Genomic DNA, 18490 nt, shown 5'->3' on the forward strand with positions numbered 1-18490 from the left:
TACGAATTCGAAAAAAATACCACCGAATTATTAGGACCGAAGATATATTTCATTTTGAATTTTCGAAAATATCAAAAAACTAAAAATCCGCATCAAAAAAGAATCCAGGTGCAACCAATTCATTAATTCACTTACTTCCCAAAAATACTTTGCTTCGTTTCTATTTATATGAGTATTAATATAAACATCAAACAAAATTGCACAATCATAAAGAGTATTGCCAGAAAAACTATTTAAATTTTTGGTCTGTTTTTTTCCTTAACGTTTATGGAAGCAAAAAAAAAACACTGAATTAGAATCTGTTAGACTTTCCAAGGTTGTAAAACGTTTCACAAATTTTGTTTATCGGTTTAATTTTTATTGTTGATTTTCGGTCGCTAAAAAGTGTCACGTTTTTAAAGGGTTAATTAGCCAGAATCTAAAGAAATTTACCTTTCTTATCAATGAATGAAGGATGAAATACAAGTGAATGTATAGTGAAGCAAAGAAGCACAAGCCTGTAAAAGTATTTAAAAAAAATTAAGTATTTCACCTCGATCATTATAGATCATAATCTTACTTGGTACAGAGCAGAGATTCTCGAATTAAAGATGAAGAATGAGTGTAATAAAATGTTGTAATGAAGTGATAAAGCTGCAATAGAATGAAAAAAAAATTGTAGACATTTTTACTAATATTTGTGGAGGACAGAGCGAAAATGGCACATATCCTATGCTTTAGCAATATCCTATGCTTAGCAATAGAATATGTGGCATTTTTGGTCCGCTCTCTACATTTATCCATTTAAATTCATTATTGAAATATTTCTTACTGCCTGAAAAAATTGCTCTGGATGACTCATCAAACACTATACTGTTATATCAGGAACAAAGACCTCAATGATATGATTGAGGACGCTCAGTCTATCAACTGCAAGATTTTCTTTAACAAAATAACTAAAAATCGTACTAAATATTCACTTCCAAGTTTAATAACATAACATTTAATGTTTAGTTAGATTTAGAGTACACAGTATTACACTGATTTAACAAATTTTGAACTATTCAAATACTTTTTAGACAATTTTTTTTGGCGACAAATGAACACACTGATAGCACTTAATAAAAGATAATGAGAGATCGAGTGATCAATGCAATCGTTTTTATAGCTTCACAATTATCAGTGAATTAATTGACAAAAAAGCGGGAAACGTAGAGAATGATATCCAGATTTGCTCTGATTTATTGACAATTATTTCGCGCCAAATTTAAACGCAACGGTTATAAACATGTTGAATCAATATTAGAAAGATTAAGTTCCACAGCTGCATATCTGTAACATTAGCTGAATATGTTTTACTTTACAACTAAAAGCAAGGAATTATGAAATATAAGAGTATTTTATGAACGTGATTTTCACATCGTTTATGCTGCAATGACTGTTTAGAATGGTACTTCTTCTATATGAAATATTGTATTTTTTGGGTTGGATTATATATTCTAAAACTGTTACTAATGTAATTTCGTAATTTCTCTCTTCTTTTTCCTGGTCCATCATATTGCAGATGAATACCGAATATTCCCGGGGCTTTGCTCACGCTACCGGGGGGGTCAGTAGGTGGCGGATCACTGGACGGCCCCAGGGGGGTTCAATGAGTCCCACTAGGGTCAGCTGCGAATAAGCGTCTCATCGTAAATAAGCAGTCCCCGACCATGAGCTCAATCATGGGTCATGCGGTCTAACAAAGGATCATATACCCCAAGTGGTACCCGACTAAACGTCGGCAATCCACCTCCAGAAACTTCTGGAGCTGAGGCGCGGATTTTGGGGGCCTCAACTTCATGCCCAAATAAAGCCCTAGAGGCAACGCAAATCACGGAGGCTTCGCAGAGGCCTCCTTCACCTGCAGAGAGTGAGCTAAGTAGTCTCATGGACACTCTCGACATAACACCACAAAAAAACACTAGACCTAAGTTAAGTGGTGCGTGTAAAAAACGCATCAAGAAGCTTAGACAAAGCGGAATGTCCTATTCCGAGGCGCTAAAGCAAGCACTCGCAAAAGGCACGAATCAAACCGCATCAGGTTCAAAACGGCAAAGATCCGATGGGAGTACCCCGGATCAACCCACAAAACAGATGAAAGGCAACTCAGGCCATTCATCCAATTATCCGACTTTTAGGGATGCTCTGTCAACCATCCGCATTGCGGTTCTGGATGCTGCATTCCCTGAGGTCGTGCTCACAAGTTCTCAGCTAGATAGTGTTAAGAAGGCCATCAATGAGGCCATCTTTTCCACTGAGCACTCCACTCCGCCAAACTTCAATGGCTGTCTTTACAGAGCGGGGTATTTAGTCCTGCTCTGCTTAGACCAAGCTTCTGCTAATTGGCTACTACAAACTGCACCCACTCTAAGACCTTGGGTAGGTGCCACACTTAAGGCGGTAGATGAGAAGGAGGTACCGAGGGGTAAACTCATCGAAGGCCTCTTTCCCGACGCTGCGAAGATCTCGACTGAGGGACTTCTTAAGCTCATCACTTCTCAAAACCCCACATGTCGTGTTCCCCTGTGGAGAATTCTCGAGAGGAGGAACATTGGTCATGCCGCGAAACTGGTAGTGTCAGTTGATCATACTACCTACCGAGCCTTACAGGCCAAAGGTCTGAAAGTGAGTTTCGGCATTGAGCAGGTGGCATTTAGGCCGAGATCGTCCTACAGAAAACCACCGTCACGCAAACGTGATACTGGTCAACCTGGCCCAGGCAATGCCACGGGACAACCTGCCAGTAAACACGGAAAGAAGACTGAATCCAAAAAAAGGAATGTGGAGACCTCTGAGAATCCGCAAAGGAACAAGGCACAATCCACATCTGCCAAAAAAGGGCCCAATCTGGGGCCTGAGGAGCGGCAGAAACCCACACCCGTGCCTACTTCCAATCCTAAAGATTCAACTTCAACCCCAGCTGGCCCTTCCGGAAAGAGTAAAGCAGTGACCCAAAAACCCCTGGCCAAAACTAAGTCTAAGGCTAAGGTTGGGAAACCAGGTGCTGGAGCCTCTGATTCCAAAACCAGCTCTTCTCTTCCCGTTTCTGGTTCTCGGGGCGCCAACTTGGTCCTCCCAGGCCCAAATCTGGACCCTACACACCATTACCAGGCTCCCCTGGGCTTGGGCCCAACGGGCTCGAGCTCCAATTATGGAGATGAAGGACAGCACCACCATTAGGACCCTAAGGGTCCTACAGTCGAACCTACATCACGCGAGAGCTGCTGCGGACTCTGTGTTATGTAGGTTTACCCAACAACACATTAATATTGCATTAATTCAAGAGCCATGGACCCATAACGGTCTAATCAAAGGGCTCAACACAAAAATAGGTAAGTTAATCTATTGCAGTAACAAACAGAGGCCCAGGACGGCAATTTTGCTGACCACGGACCTCAACCACTTTGTTCTAACACAGTTCCTCACACCCGATTTAGCTGCTGTACAACTGAGTCTCCCTCAGTCAGAGGGTGGACTTGATGTCGTCGTTGCTTCGGCATATTTTGATGGGACAATCGACGAAATTCCACCGCCTGAAGTAGCCGGGCTTGTAGCCTACTGCGAGAAAGAGAAAAAGCAGCTTATAATCGGATGCGACGCAAATGCCCATCACAAAATCTGGGGAAGTAGTAATATCAACACTAGGGGTGAGTCTCTACTTGAATTTATATCTACTAACAACCTTCAAATTATTAACACTGGTTCCAAACCCACCTTTGTAACAAAGATCAGACAGGAGGTGTTGGACATCACGCTGTCCACAAGGTTTATCAGTGAACATATTACGAATTGGCATGTGTCAGATTATTATTCGGGATCTGATCACCTTCAAATAAGATTTGACATTTTAGCGACACTTCATTCTGTATCCAGGGAAAATAGGGTTCCTAAACTCACTGACTGGAATTCATATGAACATATGGTTCAGTCGGGAATACCTGGGTTGCACAAACCGGTCTGTTCAGTTGAAGGACTGGAAAAGGGGGCGAATGACCTTACCTCCCTTTTGATATCTGCCTATCATGATAGCTGCCCCGTAAAAACCAGGAAGACTAACCGGGATATGCCCTGGTGGAATAGGGAACTTCAGCTATTGAGATCCAAAGTCCGTAAACTATGGAACAGATCGAAAAAAACAAATGACTGGGCCGAATACAAAACGACCCTTACACGATATAATAAAGAATTGGAGAAATCCAAACGGAGATCCTGGAGAAACTTCACTGAAGACATCTGCAGCACCACAGAGGCTGCGCGACTTCAGAAGGTCCTAGCGAAGGAGCCAACAATTGGACCGAGCTCACTAGAGAATGGTCCTGGAAACTTCACGAGAGACCAAAAAGAAACGAACCGCCTTCTCCTTCAAACGCATTTCCCGGGTGCGATTTTGTGTGCTCCAGAATCTGTTAACAGACCAAAATGGAAGCACATACCAAAACAGTGTAAAGACAGAGATAGGCTGTCTAAAACAATCTTTACGATTGAAACCGTAGAATGGGCCATTAACCACAGCAAACCCTACAAATCTCCAGGGCCGGATGGCCTTTTTCCGGCCCTTCTTCAAAAGGCGATTCCTTATTCATCTGCCTTTATTGTCCGACTTTTCAGGCTGTGCTTCACTTTGGGACATGTTCCCTCTGTGTGGAGTCATGCTAGAGTAGTCTTCATACCTAAGGGAGGTGGCAAAGACCCCTCATCACCCAAATCTTACAGACCAATTAGCTTGACTTCATTCCTACTGAAATGTATGGAAAAGGTGATTGATCTACACTTACGACAGGGAATACTCATAGAATTCCCCTTACACAAAACACAACACGGCTACCTAAGTGGCCGTTCCACTAATACCGCTTTGAGTGAACTGATTTATGCTGTTGAGGGCTCTCTGGAGGCGAAAGAAGTTGCGCTATGTGCCTTTATTGACATCTCTGGGGCATTTGACAGCACCAAATTTGACATGGTACTCGAAGCTTCACGTAATAAGAACATCAACCAGTTCATTATAGACTGGATGATGGCAATGCTCAAATCCCGTACGGTAGAAACCGGAGAAGGCCAAGACCGAGTGGCAGCTCGGGTGACTCAGGGATGTCCACAAGGTGGGGTGTTATCACCACTAATGTGGTCCCTGGTCATCGATGGACTTCTTACAGAATTATCTGAAAACGGGATCAGAGCTACAGGATATGCTGACGACTTAGTCATTATTATAAGGGGTAAGCATGATAAGATAATTTCATCTTGCATGCAACACGCCCTAAATATCATCTCGAAATGGTGTCAAAATGCGGGACTGAAAATCAATCCCTCCAAAACTACCTTAGTACCTTTTACAAGAAGGCGTAAGGTAAATCTCGATAATATCCTTCTAGAAGGAACTATTATTGAGATCAAGCAAGAAGTTAAATATCTAGGGCTCATGCTTGACAGCAAATTGACCTGGAACGCACACATTACGTACATTACCAATAAAGCCATAAAAGCCCTTTGGACATGTCGTAAAATGGTTGGTCAAAAATGGGGTCTGAAACCCCATATCATCGTTTGGATTTATGAATCCATTGTTAGACCAATCATAGCATATGGCTGCCTAGTTTGGTGGAAGAAAACCCAACAAACTAAGGCCACAAACCAACTCCAGAAGGTACAAAGGCTCGCTTGCCTTGCTGTAACAGGGGCCATGAGATCTTGTCCAACTGCGGCAATGGAAGCCATCCTAGATATAGTACCTCTACAAATATTTTTGCAGAAAACTGCAACCCAACAAGGGCTAGCGATCACTATGATCAAGGACCTTAAACCAGGTAACCTTACAGGCCACCTGGAAATACTGAAACACCTACAGAACACCCCAGTTGAAGTGGGACTGCATGATCTCAGAATCAAAAGACCGCTGATCGGGAACAAATTCAAGGTAGCAATACTCAACAGACAAGATGCACTCCAACACATCGATGAATCGAAAGATCATTGGTATACGGACGCGTCTAAAATGGAATGTGGATGTGGTATAGGCATTGTTGGCCCTGACACATATATTTCACTCCCCCTGGGTGCTGACATCTCAGTCTTTGAGGCAGAGATAATGGCCCTGGTATTCTGTGCTGCAGAATGTGGGAGGAAGTATACAGATTCCACCACTATTAAAATATTCTCAGACAGCCAAGCGGCTCTGAGAGCTCTAATTGCCCCCATATGCTCATCAAAACTAGTTCTTGAATGTAGGCAAGAACTGAACGAACTGGCTGAACGACATCAAGTAATTCTTACTTGGGTCCCTGGCCATTCGAATGTGGGGGGCAACAACACAGCAGATTCTTTGGCTAAATCTAGTGCCAAGACACCCTTCATTGGTCCAATGCCTACTTGCGGTTATTCTGGGAGCCGTATCAAGCACCTTCTCAATGAGAAGGCGACCAATGAGCACAAAGTACACTGGGCTAAGCAGCCTGGTCTTCGGCGTGCTAAGTTAATCCTGGAGCCAGACGGCAAATGGAGAAAAGAAATTCAAAATCTCAACAAAATACAGCTAAGATTGCTAGTTGGCCTGCTCACGGAACACTGCGCTCTTGGCTCCCACTTAAAAAGAATGGGCATTAGCACGGATGAGACTCCCTATCCATATTCAGAGCGGCAATGGTTCAGGCATTGCCGCTCTGAACAACGACTCCTTCATATCAACGACTCCTTCATATTACCATAGACGATAGGTAGAGGTTTGAATGTATTCGGTAGTCACTTTATAAAGCGCTTGTATTGGTGCGGTACTGGTCACGTGTGACTCTCCCTCTTTTTTCTTTCTTCTCAATTTTGCCGCGCGGTTGAATTTAAATTTCAAAACATTTCCTTCTTCAAAATCAAATACTTTAGGAAAATATTCGGTATTCATCTGCAATATGATGGACCAGGAAAAAGAAGAGAGAAATTACGAAATTACATTAGTAACAGTTTTAGAATATATAATCCAACCCAAAAAATACAATATTTCATATAGAAGAAGTACCATTCTAAACAGTCATTGCAGCATAAACGATGTGAAAATCACGTTCATAAAATACTCTTATATTTCATAATTCCTTGCTTTTAGTTGTAAAGTAAAACATATTCAGCAGCTGTGGAACTTAATCTTTCTAATATTGATTCAACATGTTTATAACCGTTGCGTTTAAATTTGGCGCGAAATAATTGTCAATAAATCAGAGCAAATCTGGATATCATTCTCTACGTTTCCCGCTTTTTTGTCAATTAATTCACTGATAATTGTGAAGCTATAAAAACGATTGCATTGATCACTCGATCTCTCATTATCTTTTATTAAGTGCTATCAGTGTGTTCATTTGTCGCCAAAAAAAATTGTCTAAAAAGTATTTGAATAGTTCAAAATTTGTTAAATCAGTGTAATACTGTGTACTCTAAATCTAACTAAACATTAAATGTTATGTTATTAAACTTGGAAGTGAATATTTAGTACGATTTTTAGTTATTTTGTTAAAGAAAATCTTGCAGTTGATAGACTGAGCGTCCTCAATCATATCATTGAGGTCTTTGTTCCTGATATAACAGTATAGTGTTTGATGAGTCATCCAGAGCAATTTTTTCAGGCAGTAAGAAATATTTCAATAATGAATTTAAATGGATAAATGTAGAGAGCGGACCAAAAATGCCACATATTCTATTGCTAAGCATAGGATATTGCTAAAGCATAGGATATGTGCCATTTTCGCTCTGTCCTCCACAAATATTAGTAAAAATGTCTACAATTTTTTTTTCATTCTATTGCAGCTTTATCACTTCATTACAACATTTTATTACACTCATTCTTCATCTTTAATTCGAGAATCTCTGCTCTGAACCAAGTAAGATTATGATCTATAATGATCGAGGTGAAATACTTAATTTTTTTTAAATACTTTTACAGGCTTGTGCTTCTTTGCTTCACTATACATTCACTTGTATTTCATCCTTCATTCATTGATAAGGAAGGTAAATTTCTTTAGATTCTGGCTAATTAACCCTTTAAAAACGTGACACTTTTTAGCGATCGAAAATCAACAATAAAAATTAAACCGATAAACAAAATTTGTCAAACGTTTTACAACCTTGGAAAGTCTAACAGATTCTAATTCAGTGTTTTTTTTTTTGCTTCCATAAACGTTAAGGAAAAAAACAGACCAAAAATTTAAATAGTTTTTCTGGCAATACTCTTTATGATTGTGCAATTTTGTTTGATGTTTATATTAATACTCATATAAATAGAAACGAAGCAAAGTATTTTTGGGAAGTAAGTGAATTAATGAATTGGTTGCACCTGGATTCTTTTTTGATGCGGATTTTTAGTTTTTTGATATTTTCGAAAATTCAAAATGAAATATATCTTCGGTCCTAATAATTCGGTGGTATTTTTTTCGAATTCGTATAGTGTCAATAAGTCGCGCTATATAATAATTCAAGGTAAATTATTCAAATTGATACGTAATTTCCTCTATCTCCTATCTTGAAATATTTTACATAGTCAAAATGCCTCGTCGTTGCTCCGTGAAAGGATGTAAGAGCTACAAGGACAAGATCATAACATTCAGTTTTCCGAATGATGTTGAATTGAAGCAAAAATGGATAACATCTATGGATCGTCCACAATTTACTCCTTCAAATTATTCTGCAGTGTGTCTCAACCATTTTACTCCATCTGATCTGGATAAATATCATCGTGTGGATGGATGTTCAACTAAAATTCCACTAAAAGTTATCAGGTTGAAAAAGGATGCGATTCCATCAGTGTTCCCTGGAAAGCCACATTACACCTACCCACAGACTCAAGAATTGCCATCCACTGCGATTGATTCAGCAACCGACAAACTGATTCAGAGTACATTGTATGGGATTCTTGAGGAATGAATAAGACCAGAGGCAAGTTCTGGTACTATCTGTCTAGGATTTTGTGAAGTAAAATGAATCCTAGAAGTCTGTTAATTTCAGGAAATAAAAGTATACTTCAATGTTCCTTTGAACTTTTTCTACTTTCTCAACTGTTGATTTTTTTGGGTGCTTACCTCATTAATTTTGCAGAACACTTGTCAGGCAGGATACAGGATTTATTCACTTTTTTGTATAAAATTTCACAATCATACACCGCGGCGAGCCGAACCAAATATCAAAAGCAAAGTATTTGCGATCGACCGCTTGGAGCGCTAAAATAACTGAAAAACCTAACAGCACTGGCATGAAATTCATGCCAACCGTCACCTACTTTCCACTCGCATGAAATTGGTAACAGCGGCTGTTAACATTCTGTTACTTTTCGCTGTTGGTTGTTAGAAATTCCTAGCCGGGAGTTCAAATCAAGAATTGGTTGATGTGAGTGTTCCCGGTAATGTAGCAGCTGCAATTTCCAGGAAGAGACGCCGTGTCGCAGTCACAAATGGTAAATTTCTGCTTTTATTTTAAATTTCATAAAAGTCTTTTTTTACGTATTTTTTAGGAGACAGAATGGACCAAGTAATCGAGGTGATGGTTGATCAGCAAAGCAAAGAAAATGAGAGGCAGAAAATGGATGAAAAGAGATTGAAGATGGAGGAAGAAAGGCTCGAAATTGATCGTCAAAATTCCCAAATTATGAAGGTTGTTGCAGATGCAGCTAATAAGATCACAGGAGCTCTCGAGAAAATATTTTCTAAGCAATAATTTGTGATTCAATGAAGCACTGTAAATTGAATTAAAAACATTTGAGTGATTTCTGAACATAATAATTCAGAATTAAATAAAAGTGAAATAAATCGGATAATAATATTAGGTGAGATTCTTAACAATCTCACCTACTATAATCCTAACAAAATTTCATGTCGTCCGATCGACCTCAAACTTGGCCAAAATGTGTTTCGCCACTTCCTGATTCCGAATATATATGTGGCTAAGTTACGTTCCCGGCCGGCCGGCCGGCCGGCCGCTCTTTGGAGCTTAATAGCTCCCAAACTAAAAAAGATATCGACTTGCGGTTTTCGGCAAAGGTTATATATCGTGTGAAAATTGCAACTTGGTGCATAGACCCCCCACCCCCCACCCCTCCTTCCGCCATTTTGAAGACCCCCCTTTTTTTGTTTTCTCAATAGCTCCGCCCCTATGGCATCGAGCGGGCTCAAATTTTAGTATGTTATAGCTGGGCCTTAGAGCTTTCCATCAATACCAAACTTAAGGTCCCCCGACCCCCCTGACCCGAGCTATAAGGGTCCAAAAAAAATTTCTTAAAATGTCCATAACTCCGGTTCTAATTGTCAGAATTTAAAAAGTGAGGGCTTTTTGGAAAGCTCTCGTGAAATGCCACTTCCCCTTCTAACATCGCAAGTTCATAAAACCACCGCTAGGGGCGCTTTTTTTAAAAAGAAAATTTTTAAATCTTAAAAGTTAAATAACTTAAAAATTCCATTGTGCATCGGGCTGAAAATTTAGTATGTTGTAGCCGTTGATTATACCTATCAAACAAAAAAAACCTTAAGTCGATCCATAACCCCTGACCCGAGCTATAAGGGGTCAAAGTTCGAACATTGACCGGCCTCTATCTCCGGTTCTAATTAACATAGCGACCTAAATTTTACCTTTTTGGTTTCGTCTCGATGAGCACTTTCAGATGGAAGTTCAAAAAGTCACCACAGGTGGCGCTGTGATAGCGTCAAAATTCATCGAAATTCAAAGTCACTTTTCTCAAAAACGGCATTGTGCAAGTTAATGAAATTTTAGTATGTTGTAGTCCAGTCTAGGTTGTTTCCAAAATGGTGCGTAAGTGCGCTGTGGTTACAATAGAACCGGAGATATGAGGGGTCAAATTTCACGAAATTCAAAAAATCATATCTCCGGTTCTATGTGACCGATTTTGATGAATGAGGGCTTAAACGAAAGATCTCACCAAATGCTACAACTTTCTAGAATGTTTGAACTTCGTGGGACCAACACCAGGGGCGCCACAGTCGAAAAACCAATTTCAATATTACATAACCTCAATTATCTCGACTGTCGCTGAACCGATTTTGATGATTACTTCAACATAATTGTAGAGGACATTTGTCTCTACATTTCGTCCATACATCATTTTCCGCTCAGACTACGCTATCACTCCGATTTTGCCGTTTAAGTGTGAAAAAATTGATTTTTCCCATAATAACTCTTTGAAATCACTCAGATGCCAATTTGACTGCCTCTACTCCACCAAGACACTTAAAATAGGGGTTTAAATGGAAAGTCCCGCAAAATACAACAATTCTTTGATTTAGTTGAAGTTCAACAAATGAACACTTGGGGCACTCTGGATGAAAAAACAAGTTAAGAAACAAAAAACCTCGCTTATCTTGGATTCTGATTAATCGATGAGATCAAGTTCTACGGCAAAATTATAGAGAACATTATGGTCTACATTTCACCAATATATCACTTTTCTGTCACTCCATCCAAATCCTTGATATTTTGGTTTAAATACAAAATTTGTATAATTTCACGAATTTGATTCAAGATAACTGACTGGCGTCTCCCAACTTCAGCATCAAATCGAATTTGCATGCACTCCGAGTTAGCTCACGTTAAGAATCTCACCTACATAAGCCGGTTAGGATTATCTGTCCTTTTAAATAAATTATTATTATTATAAAACCATTTGTGGCATTGGTACTCTTGAGAATCTTTGTAATCTTAGCTTTGTTTGCCCCTAGCAGAGACAATTTCGTGGAAACATGCAGAAAAGGAAGCATTGTGTGAGTGGTGAGATTTTATATTCTTTTCCTTTCGCACTGCCATTTGATACTTGCAAGTGCGAGCGAGTAAACTTGAGCGGATGAATTTAATTTCAGTGCATGTGTTGACTGTGTGAACTGCGCGCGCCAGAGAATTTTTCTCTCCTCTCTCGATCTCCCGCTTTGAACTCACAGGAGTGACGGAGAGAAAAAGTATCGCGCGCTCAGTTGATGTTTCGTTGTGTGGCGTGGCTGAAAAGCACGCTGAGACAACTTATTGCATTTTTCTATTGGAGCGACGGAGAAAAATATACACGAGGGGTGGGATTTTCATTTACGATACTTAATTTTTATGAACAAGGTGGAGATAATTGCTTGGAAGTGGTGTACATGTACACTGAGGTGGAAGTACTGCGGAAGTGGAAGTCTCAAAAATGAAATGATTTTTGCGCTTTTCATTTAATTACAGTAGAAAAAATGTTTGTGAGCATGTAACGCGATTAAAGATTGTCCTGAGGGTTAAATTAATGTTCTTTTTATCGCAATTGTCTTAATTTTCTCATCAAAATTATTGCTAAAAAAAAATTCAAATATCGTTCAACTACTCCCTCTGTTCCAATGGATAAAACTCAATTGAATGTTTTATAAATATTCAAATTTCAAATTACATTTTCAGTTAGAATAGTGTAGTAATGGTCGATTCTTTCGGATGGTTTATCTCCATAAATTAATTTGCGTAATTTAGTAATTTTTTTTTATAAATATAGTTTATATAAGTCCCAACTGATCCTAACAATTGTCCTCGAAAGATATATTAGATGAGCACATATATTCTGTCACTAGAAGAGGTTGAAAGTTTGGAGTGGTATATCTCAGTTCCTGATGAACATAATTGGATGAGTGAACTATTGTTGGAAAGCTTGGTTCATTAGCTTTTAGAATCTGGTATACTTAATCTGCTCTGGATAAACCATGGTCATCCAGAACCATTTATGTCGAGGAAGACACATTTTGCAACGTCTTTTTTGGCCATCTACTTCTGGGACCAGGAGTAACCCACAATTCTCGCACTTGGACTGTTCGTTAGAGGAACTCAAAGGGTATAATTTGTGGAAGAAACTTTTTTTTTTGAACATCTTACTTTGTTTTATTCATCGACTTTTGCAATTTTTTTGATATCGAGTGATAGGGAGAGACACTTTCTCTTGCTCTGCAGCCAGCGTCCCAGCAACACCTAGTGTTAAATTGTTCCGCGTTTTTTTTTTTTTTGTAAATATTAAAATTGTCATTGTAAAACACTGTGTTTGTTTAATTGAAATATAGGTGTTCTAGTCCTAAATCGTGGGTGTTTCCTTCCTGTAGGGGAATTCTGTAACGATATGACAATGTCATATGACAAATTTTCGTAGTAACTTCTGGAGTAGGACAACATTAAAGCCCAGTGCGAATGATATGGCCATTACAAGGAGTGCTATGAAGCCCTTAGTAACTGATATAAATCGGATTTTTGATTAGTTCTTCCGAATTTACCACATAAAAAAGTTTAAATTTGTCATATGATATTATCATACTATTACAGAATTCCCCTACTGGTGCATGGTCTCTTAAAGACCTGGCGCCCAACATAAAAAAATTAGAGAAGTAGAAGTGTACCAGGTAAGTACGGTGATTGTGTCTTCCCTCGAGTTCATGCTCCAGAAGACCATCACCGCACCGCATCGTGGGACTAAAAAGTTACCCCCTATTGGTAACATATGATACAATAGTTTCAAAAGATAAAAGTATATTAATTACAGTGAAATTAATAAAAATAAATTTTAGCTGTCAAACTTTAAAGCTCTCTCCTGTAAAATTGACATTTTCGACTCACAATAATCTTCTTTGGAACCGACGATATCTTTTTGTATCTTGTAACAATTCGATACAAATTGGAAGAAATGCTGATCGGAAGGATCAATTAATGAAGATCATTCTAGGTGTTGAAGAATTTCCCAGTACAACCCATTTGGCACTTTGACAACATCTGTTATGATACACACAATTTCACGTTATTGCCTACGAAAATTATGTTTTTTCTTTGGGCCCTTTTCTTAATACTTGGAAGGACCCTAGTGGCAGCCGCTGCCAATTTAGTTTTCAATTTAATTTTTTATAGTGAAGAATATATCATTTGGCCTGGAGGCTTGATTGAATGCGTGCAGAATTTATCTGGCTATTTTTTCGTTTTAATAAATATTAAATATTAATGTAAATATATTGCAAAAACAAAAAACTGCACTCGGAAGGACCAAGTGGCAGTTGCTGCCATATGCATTTTATATGGGAGTTTCACGTTCTGCAGATGTAATTTTCTTGATTGTTAGTGTATAAAAACTTTAAAAGCACAAATTGAAAGTGTTTTTACAAATTATTGAGAAAAATTATGGGGGAAAGTGACATACCCTTTGTTCATACATGAACAATATGCTAGTGAGCAAAGAGAAGAGAATTTATTAGCCCCTTGCGGTGCAACGACGAATTTATTAGCCCCTTGCGGTGCAATGACAATTGACACCGCACGGGCTTTCCTCTATGACGCGCGCGGCTACTTGAGCCATTTGTTTTTCTCTTCTCTTTGCTCATCATGCACTTTTTTAAAATAATTTTCCCACAATAAAAATGGATTAGTTAGCAAAATTATTTGTATATAAACCCGAAATTTTGAATCAATAAATCACTTCCACTTCCAATTCCACAAACATCGTGGTCCCATCGAGATATCAAGCTTTTGGTTTGAAGAAATACTTTAAATCCAAACAGCAATGGAAACCAGCACCATTCTAAAGGAGCAGGAGAGCATCGCCAAGACCATCGAAAGGCTGCGGACGAACTTCAAGAAGGATGGCCCTAGCAAATGGAAAGCGCCTTACCTTGAAAACAAGGTTAAGGAGCTCAACTCATATTGGAGGCAGTTCGTGACCAACAATGCGACTCTCACATCTGAGCTCCCGGGAAGTCATCCTTATATCCTGCATAAATTATACCAAGAAACCAAAACCGTTTACGAGGATTTTATGCGAAAAATCAAAAACTGCCCTGAGTTTGAGAAAGACTCTAACTCAGAGTCGGACGATACTCCACCATCAGATGCGGGGTTACTTCGACCATCAAAACTTTCCAGTACTATGGAAGGTGTAACAGTGACGTCTGAATCTTCATCTGACGTCATCCCAACAACAACAACACCAGTAGTTACACAGGCCGTGTACACTGGGACAATTCCACGTCAATACGACAGGGTTGCGACAACCAGCAACAACGCAGTTACTACTACTAGTTCCAGATGGAATCATCCCATCACCACGACTGAGCATCCGCTCAATACAACTACGCCAACTTGGAATCTACCTTCTACAACAACAGGGGTGAACAACTTTCCGAACAACTCTCCATTTTTGGGAAACGTCAATACCTGGCCATCTTGGGCTTCATATGGTGTACAGCCAGTCACATCAATCTACAATTCAGGGCAATATCTGCCACCTTACGGGCAATATGGTGGACAACAAGGCCATCTCCCGGCTTGGCAAAAAACCCATTTGCCAAAACTCCCACCAGTTCAAATTCCAAAGTTTAACGGAATTTATAAGGATTGGTATAAGTTTTATGATGTCTTCAAAAGCGTCATACACGACAACTATAATCTGGGGAACGTGACCAAATTTCAATATCTTCTCTCTTACTTGGAGGGGGAAGCAGCAACCTTGGTTTCAACACTTCGGCTTAGCGACACGAACTACATCGCCGCTCTAGAAATACTGGAGGAACGCTACAAGAATCCCCGACGCATTATTACTTCTTACTTGGACATCGTCGTCGACCATAAAAAGTTGGAGCATCGCGTAGCAGAGGACCTTTCATCTCTTCATGGTGCCATTCGGGAATGTCTGACTGGACTAGCTAACATGGGCTACAAAACCAATGAATGGAACGCTATAATAGTGCACATCGCCATGAAGAAGCTGGACAACGAAACACAGCGTCTCTTTGATGAAAGTTTGGATTCCGCAAAAATAATGCCAACATTAAAAGTATTATTGGAGTTCTTGATGAAACGCCACCATAATCTGTTGAATTTCAACAAGGGCAAGAAATCAGCTAAGCCAGAGGCAGCTACAAGTTCAACTAACAAGAAAACCTTCCACTCCACAGTTCAGTCGTGTGGTATGTGCAAAGAACAACACTCAATAACTAAATGTAAAAAGTTCATAGAACTGAACACACTGAACCGGAAGAAAATGGCTGACAAACTGGGACTCTGCGTAAATTGCCTCATGCATAAGCGCGATGAGAAATGCTTCAGCAAGAAAACGTGCTACGAATGCCAAAAACCACACCACACTCTTCTCCACTTTAAGAAGGAGGCAGAGGAGAATGAGCAGTCCAATAATACAAACGAAACTGCTTCCGACACAGACACATCAAATGACGAAGAGGTCAAATCCCTTGCAATCCGCAAGGAACACACTGTCATGTTAGCGACAGCGCTCGTGAAAGTGAAATCAACATCTGGGCGGACGGAGTTACTGAGAGCTCTTGTGGATCCTGGATCACAAGCAAGTTTCATCACCGAAGATGCCGCTCAGAGTCTTCAACTTAGGAAGAACCGAATCAACACTACAATCTCTGGAATAGGAAAAACAACAGCTGGCTCATCCCGTTACAAAGTCCAGCTTACCATGGGTCCAAGATTTCCGTCATCTTTTGCGATGGAGATTTCCGCCTTCGTGCTACCGAAAATCACCAATTCTTTGCCAGAAAAGGCAATACAACTACAAAGCGAAGATAATCACGACAACAAAATTCTTGCTGATCCGACTTACATGACGCCCGGCCCAATTGAACTACTTTTAGGGGCTGACGTGTACACATATATCGTGGAGAATGACTTGAGGAAAGTCAAAGACGGACAGCTCACTATGCAAAATACCAAGCTTGGGTGGACCTTGATTGGGAAAACATCGACCACACCAGACTCTCCACGAGTAATAAGCATGATCTCTGTTATCAAATGGAATCAAAAACTAGACCAACATTGGGATATAAATGACGACACACCCAAGAAGGCAACTGATGTGACTACAGAACAACGGGCCGCTGATGGAAATGCTTTAGAGGTCCGCCCGCCCGCAAGACCCCACTTTGGGGGATTCTCTAAAATTGATGTAAAATCACACTCGGGTCCAGATGGAATAATCCAAGTGGCGACCGGGAAGTTCAGAGGATATGAGAAGGATCGACCAGTCCATAAGCTCTGCCAATTATCTACGAACGTCCATGATCAAGATTCCGATCTTTCTACTCGTAACAAGGATTTACCTTCAGGATCTGAAACTGCAAAGGCCAACTCGACAGATGCTCCAGCCAATATCAAAAAGTCAAAGAGGCTCAGGAGAAAGAAGACATCTTCATTGGTTTTTAACTCAAAGAAGAAGACAAGAATTGCTCCTTGCACATGGGCTACAACTATACTTCATGCAGTACTTATGTTTTACATGCTGTTAAGCACTATTTTAGCTACGTCTAACAACCCAGACAAACCCAACATCGAAGTTTTTATTCCAGAACCGGGACTTTACATTGAGAAGATGGGGATTGCACGTCTACAACGTGGGAATCTTCAAGTGGAAATCACATATACAACAGCTGAATCTCAAAGAGATCAGGAACTAATCAACGCAATCTGGGACAAGATGTCATTGGCCTGCAAAACAGCAAGCGAAGCCGTGTCGGACGCTGATACTACTTGCACACATAACATCAATCACCTCCAACATAAGAGGGATTATTTACTTGAGGAAATCAGCCGTATATCAGAAAAACAAGGTGTACGCAAAAAACGTGGATTACTTGGCCAAGCAGTGACATATCTCTTTGGGGTTAATGATCAAGTATATGCAAGCATTGATCAACTCAAGGAGAGACAGGAAGACACACAGAAGCTGATCAAGGAACAATCATTGATGCTGAGTACAAAGGTGGATCTGTCCAACACCATAATAGAAAACAAACTTCGGAAATTTGATGAAAAAATCATGCAGATCAACGAGGCCATAGGTGAAATGGCCAACTGGTATGTTGGAATAGACCACAACCGAGTGCGCATTGACATTTTAACCACCTACATCAATGCTGCTGACTGTTACGAGGAATTCGACAGGAAACTGACCAACATTCAACTCGCGAAAGATGGTAGGCTAGATTTACATAGCCTCGTCATGGGAAGAATTCTCCAAGACACCATTCAAAGGACATTGAGGCACATCGGTCCAGACTTAGATATACCCCGAAGGCAACGAGAGCCAAGTGACTATATCTTTCGGGACGGTGAACTTGTCATCTTCGGGAAATTCCCCATTCTCGAAAAGGATGAGTTTCACCTCATTCACATAACACCAATTCCCGTTGCAGTGGAAAACGGCACATTCATCGTGCCAGAAATAGAAGCAGACACAATGGGAATCGATTTCAACAAACAGATTTACTTCACATTAGAGGATGGACACAATCAGTGTTCTCCTATCGGTTCCGGGAAATACTACTGTAGACTAAGTCTCTTGCACAACATGGACCAGAACCCTAATTGTGTAATCGACGAAATATATCATCGACATCCAAAAACCAAATGTGAGATGATAGCCGTACGCTTAGAGGGGACGTTGTGGAAGAGGTTGGCAATGGAAAACACGTGGCTGTTCATTGCTTCACAACCTACG

At 40.0% G+C, this 18490-nt stretch overlaps 1 protein-coding gene across 1 annotated transcript; it reads left to right on the plus strand.

The window, feature by feature from the left end:
- The first annotated feature begins 2001 nt into the window (after positions 1-2001).
- LOC129808685 (uncharacterized) lies at positions 2002-9702 on the plus strand. Its single transcript, XM_055858455.1, has 5 exons — positions 2002-2959; positions 3051-3263; positions 3354-6562; positions 9337-9442; positions 9500-9702. The coding sequence occupies exons 1-5, from the start codon at positions 2002-2004 to the stop codon at positions 9700-9702; spliced, it is 4689 nt and encodes a 1562-aa protein (XP_055714430.1).
- Positions 9703-18490: the final 8788 nt, after the last annotated feature.

This window comes from Phlebotomus papatasi, chromosome 5 (genome assembly GCF_024763615.1).
Source record: "Phlebotomus papatasi isolate M1 chromosome 5, Ppap_2.1, whole genome shotgun sequence".
Lineage (NCBI taxonomy): Eukaryota > Metazoa > Arthropoda > Insecta > Diptera > Psychodidae > Phlebotomus > Phlebotomus papatasi.

Excerpts from the sequence above, each read along its gene's own strand:
- LOC129808685 (XM_055858455.1), top strand. The coding sequence starts at position 2,002 with ATGTCCTATTCCGAGGCGCTAAAGCAAGCACTCGCAAAAGGCACGAAT. Across the intron at positions 2,960-3,050 it reads AGCTGGCCCTTCCGGAAAGA|CTCTTCTCTTCCCGTTTCTG; the intron begins GTAAAGCAGTGA and ends TTCCAAAACCAG. Across the intron at positions 6,563-9,336 it reads AAATACAGCTAAGATTGCTA|AAATTCCTAGCCGGGAGTTC; the intron begins GTTGGCCTGCTC and ends GTTGGTTGTTAG.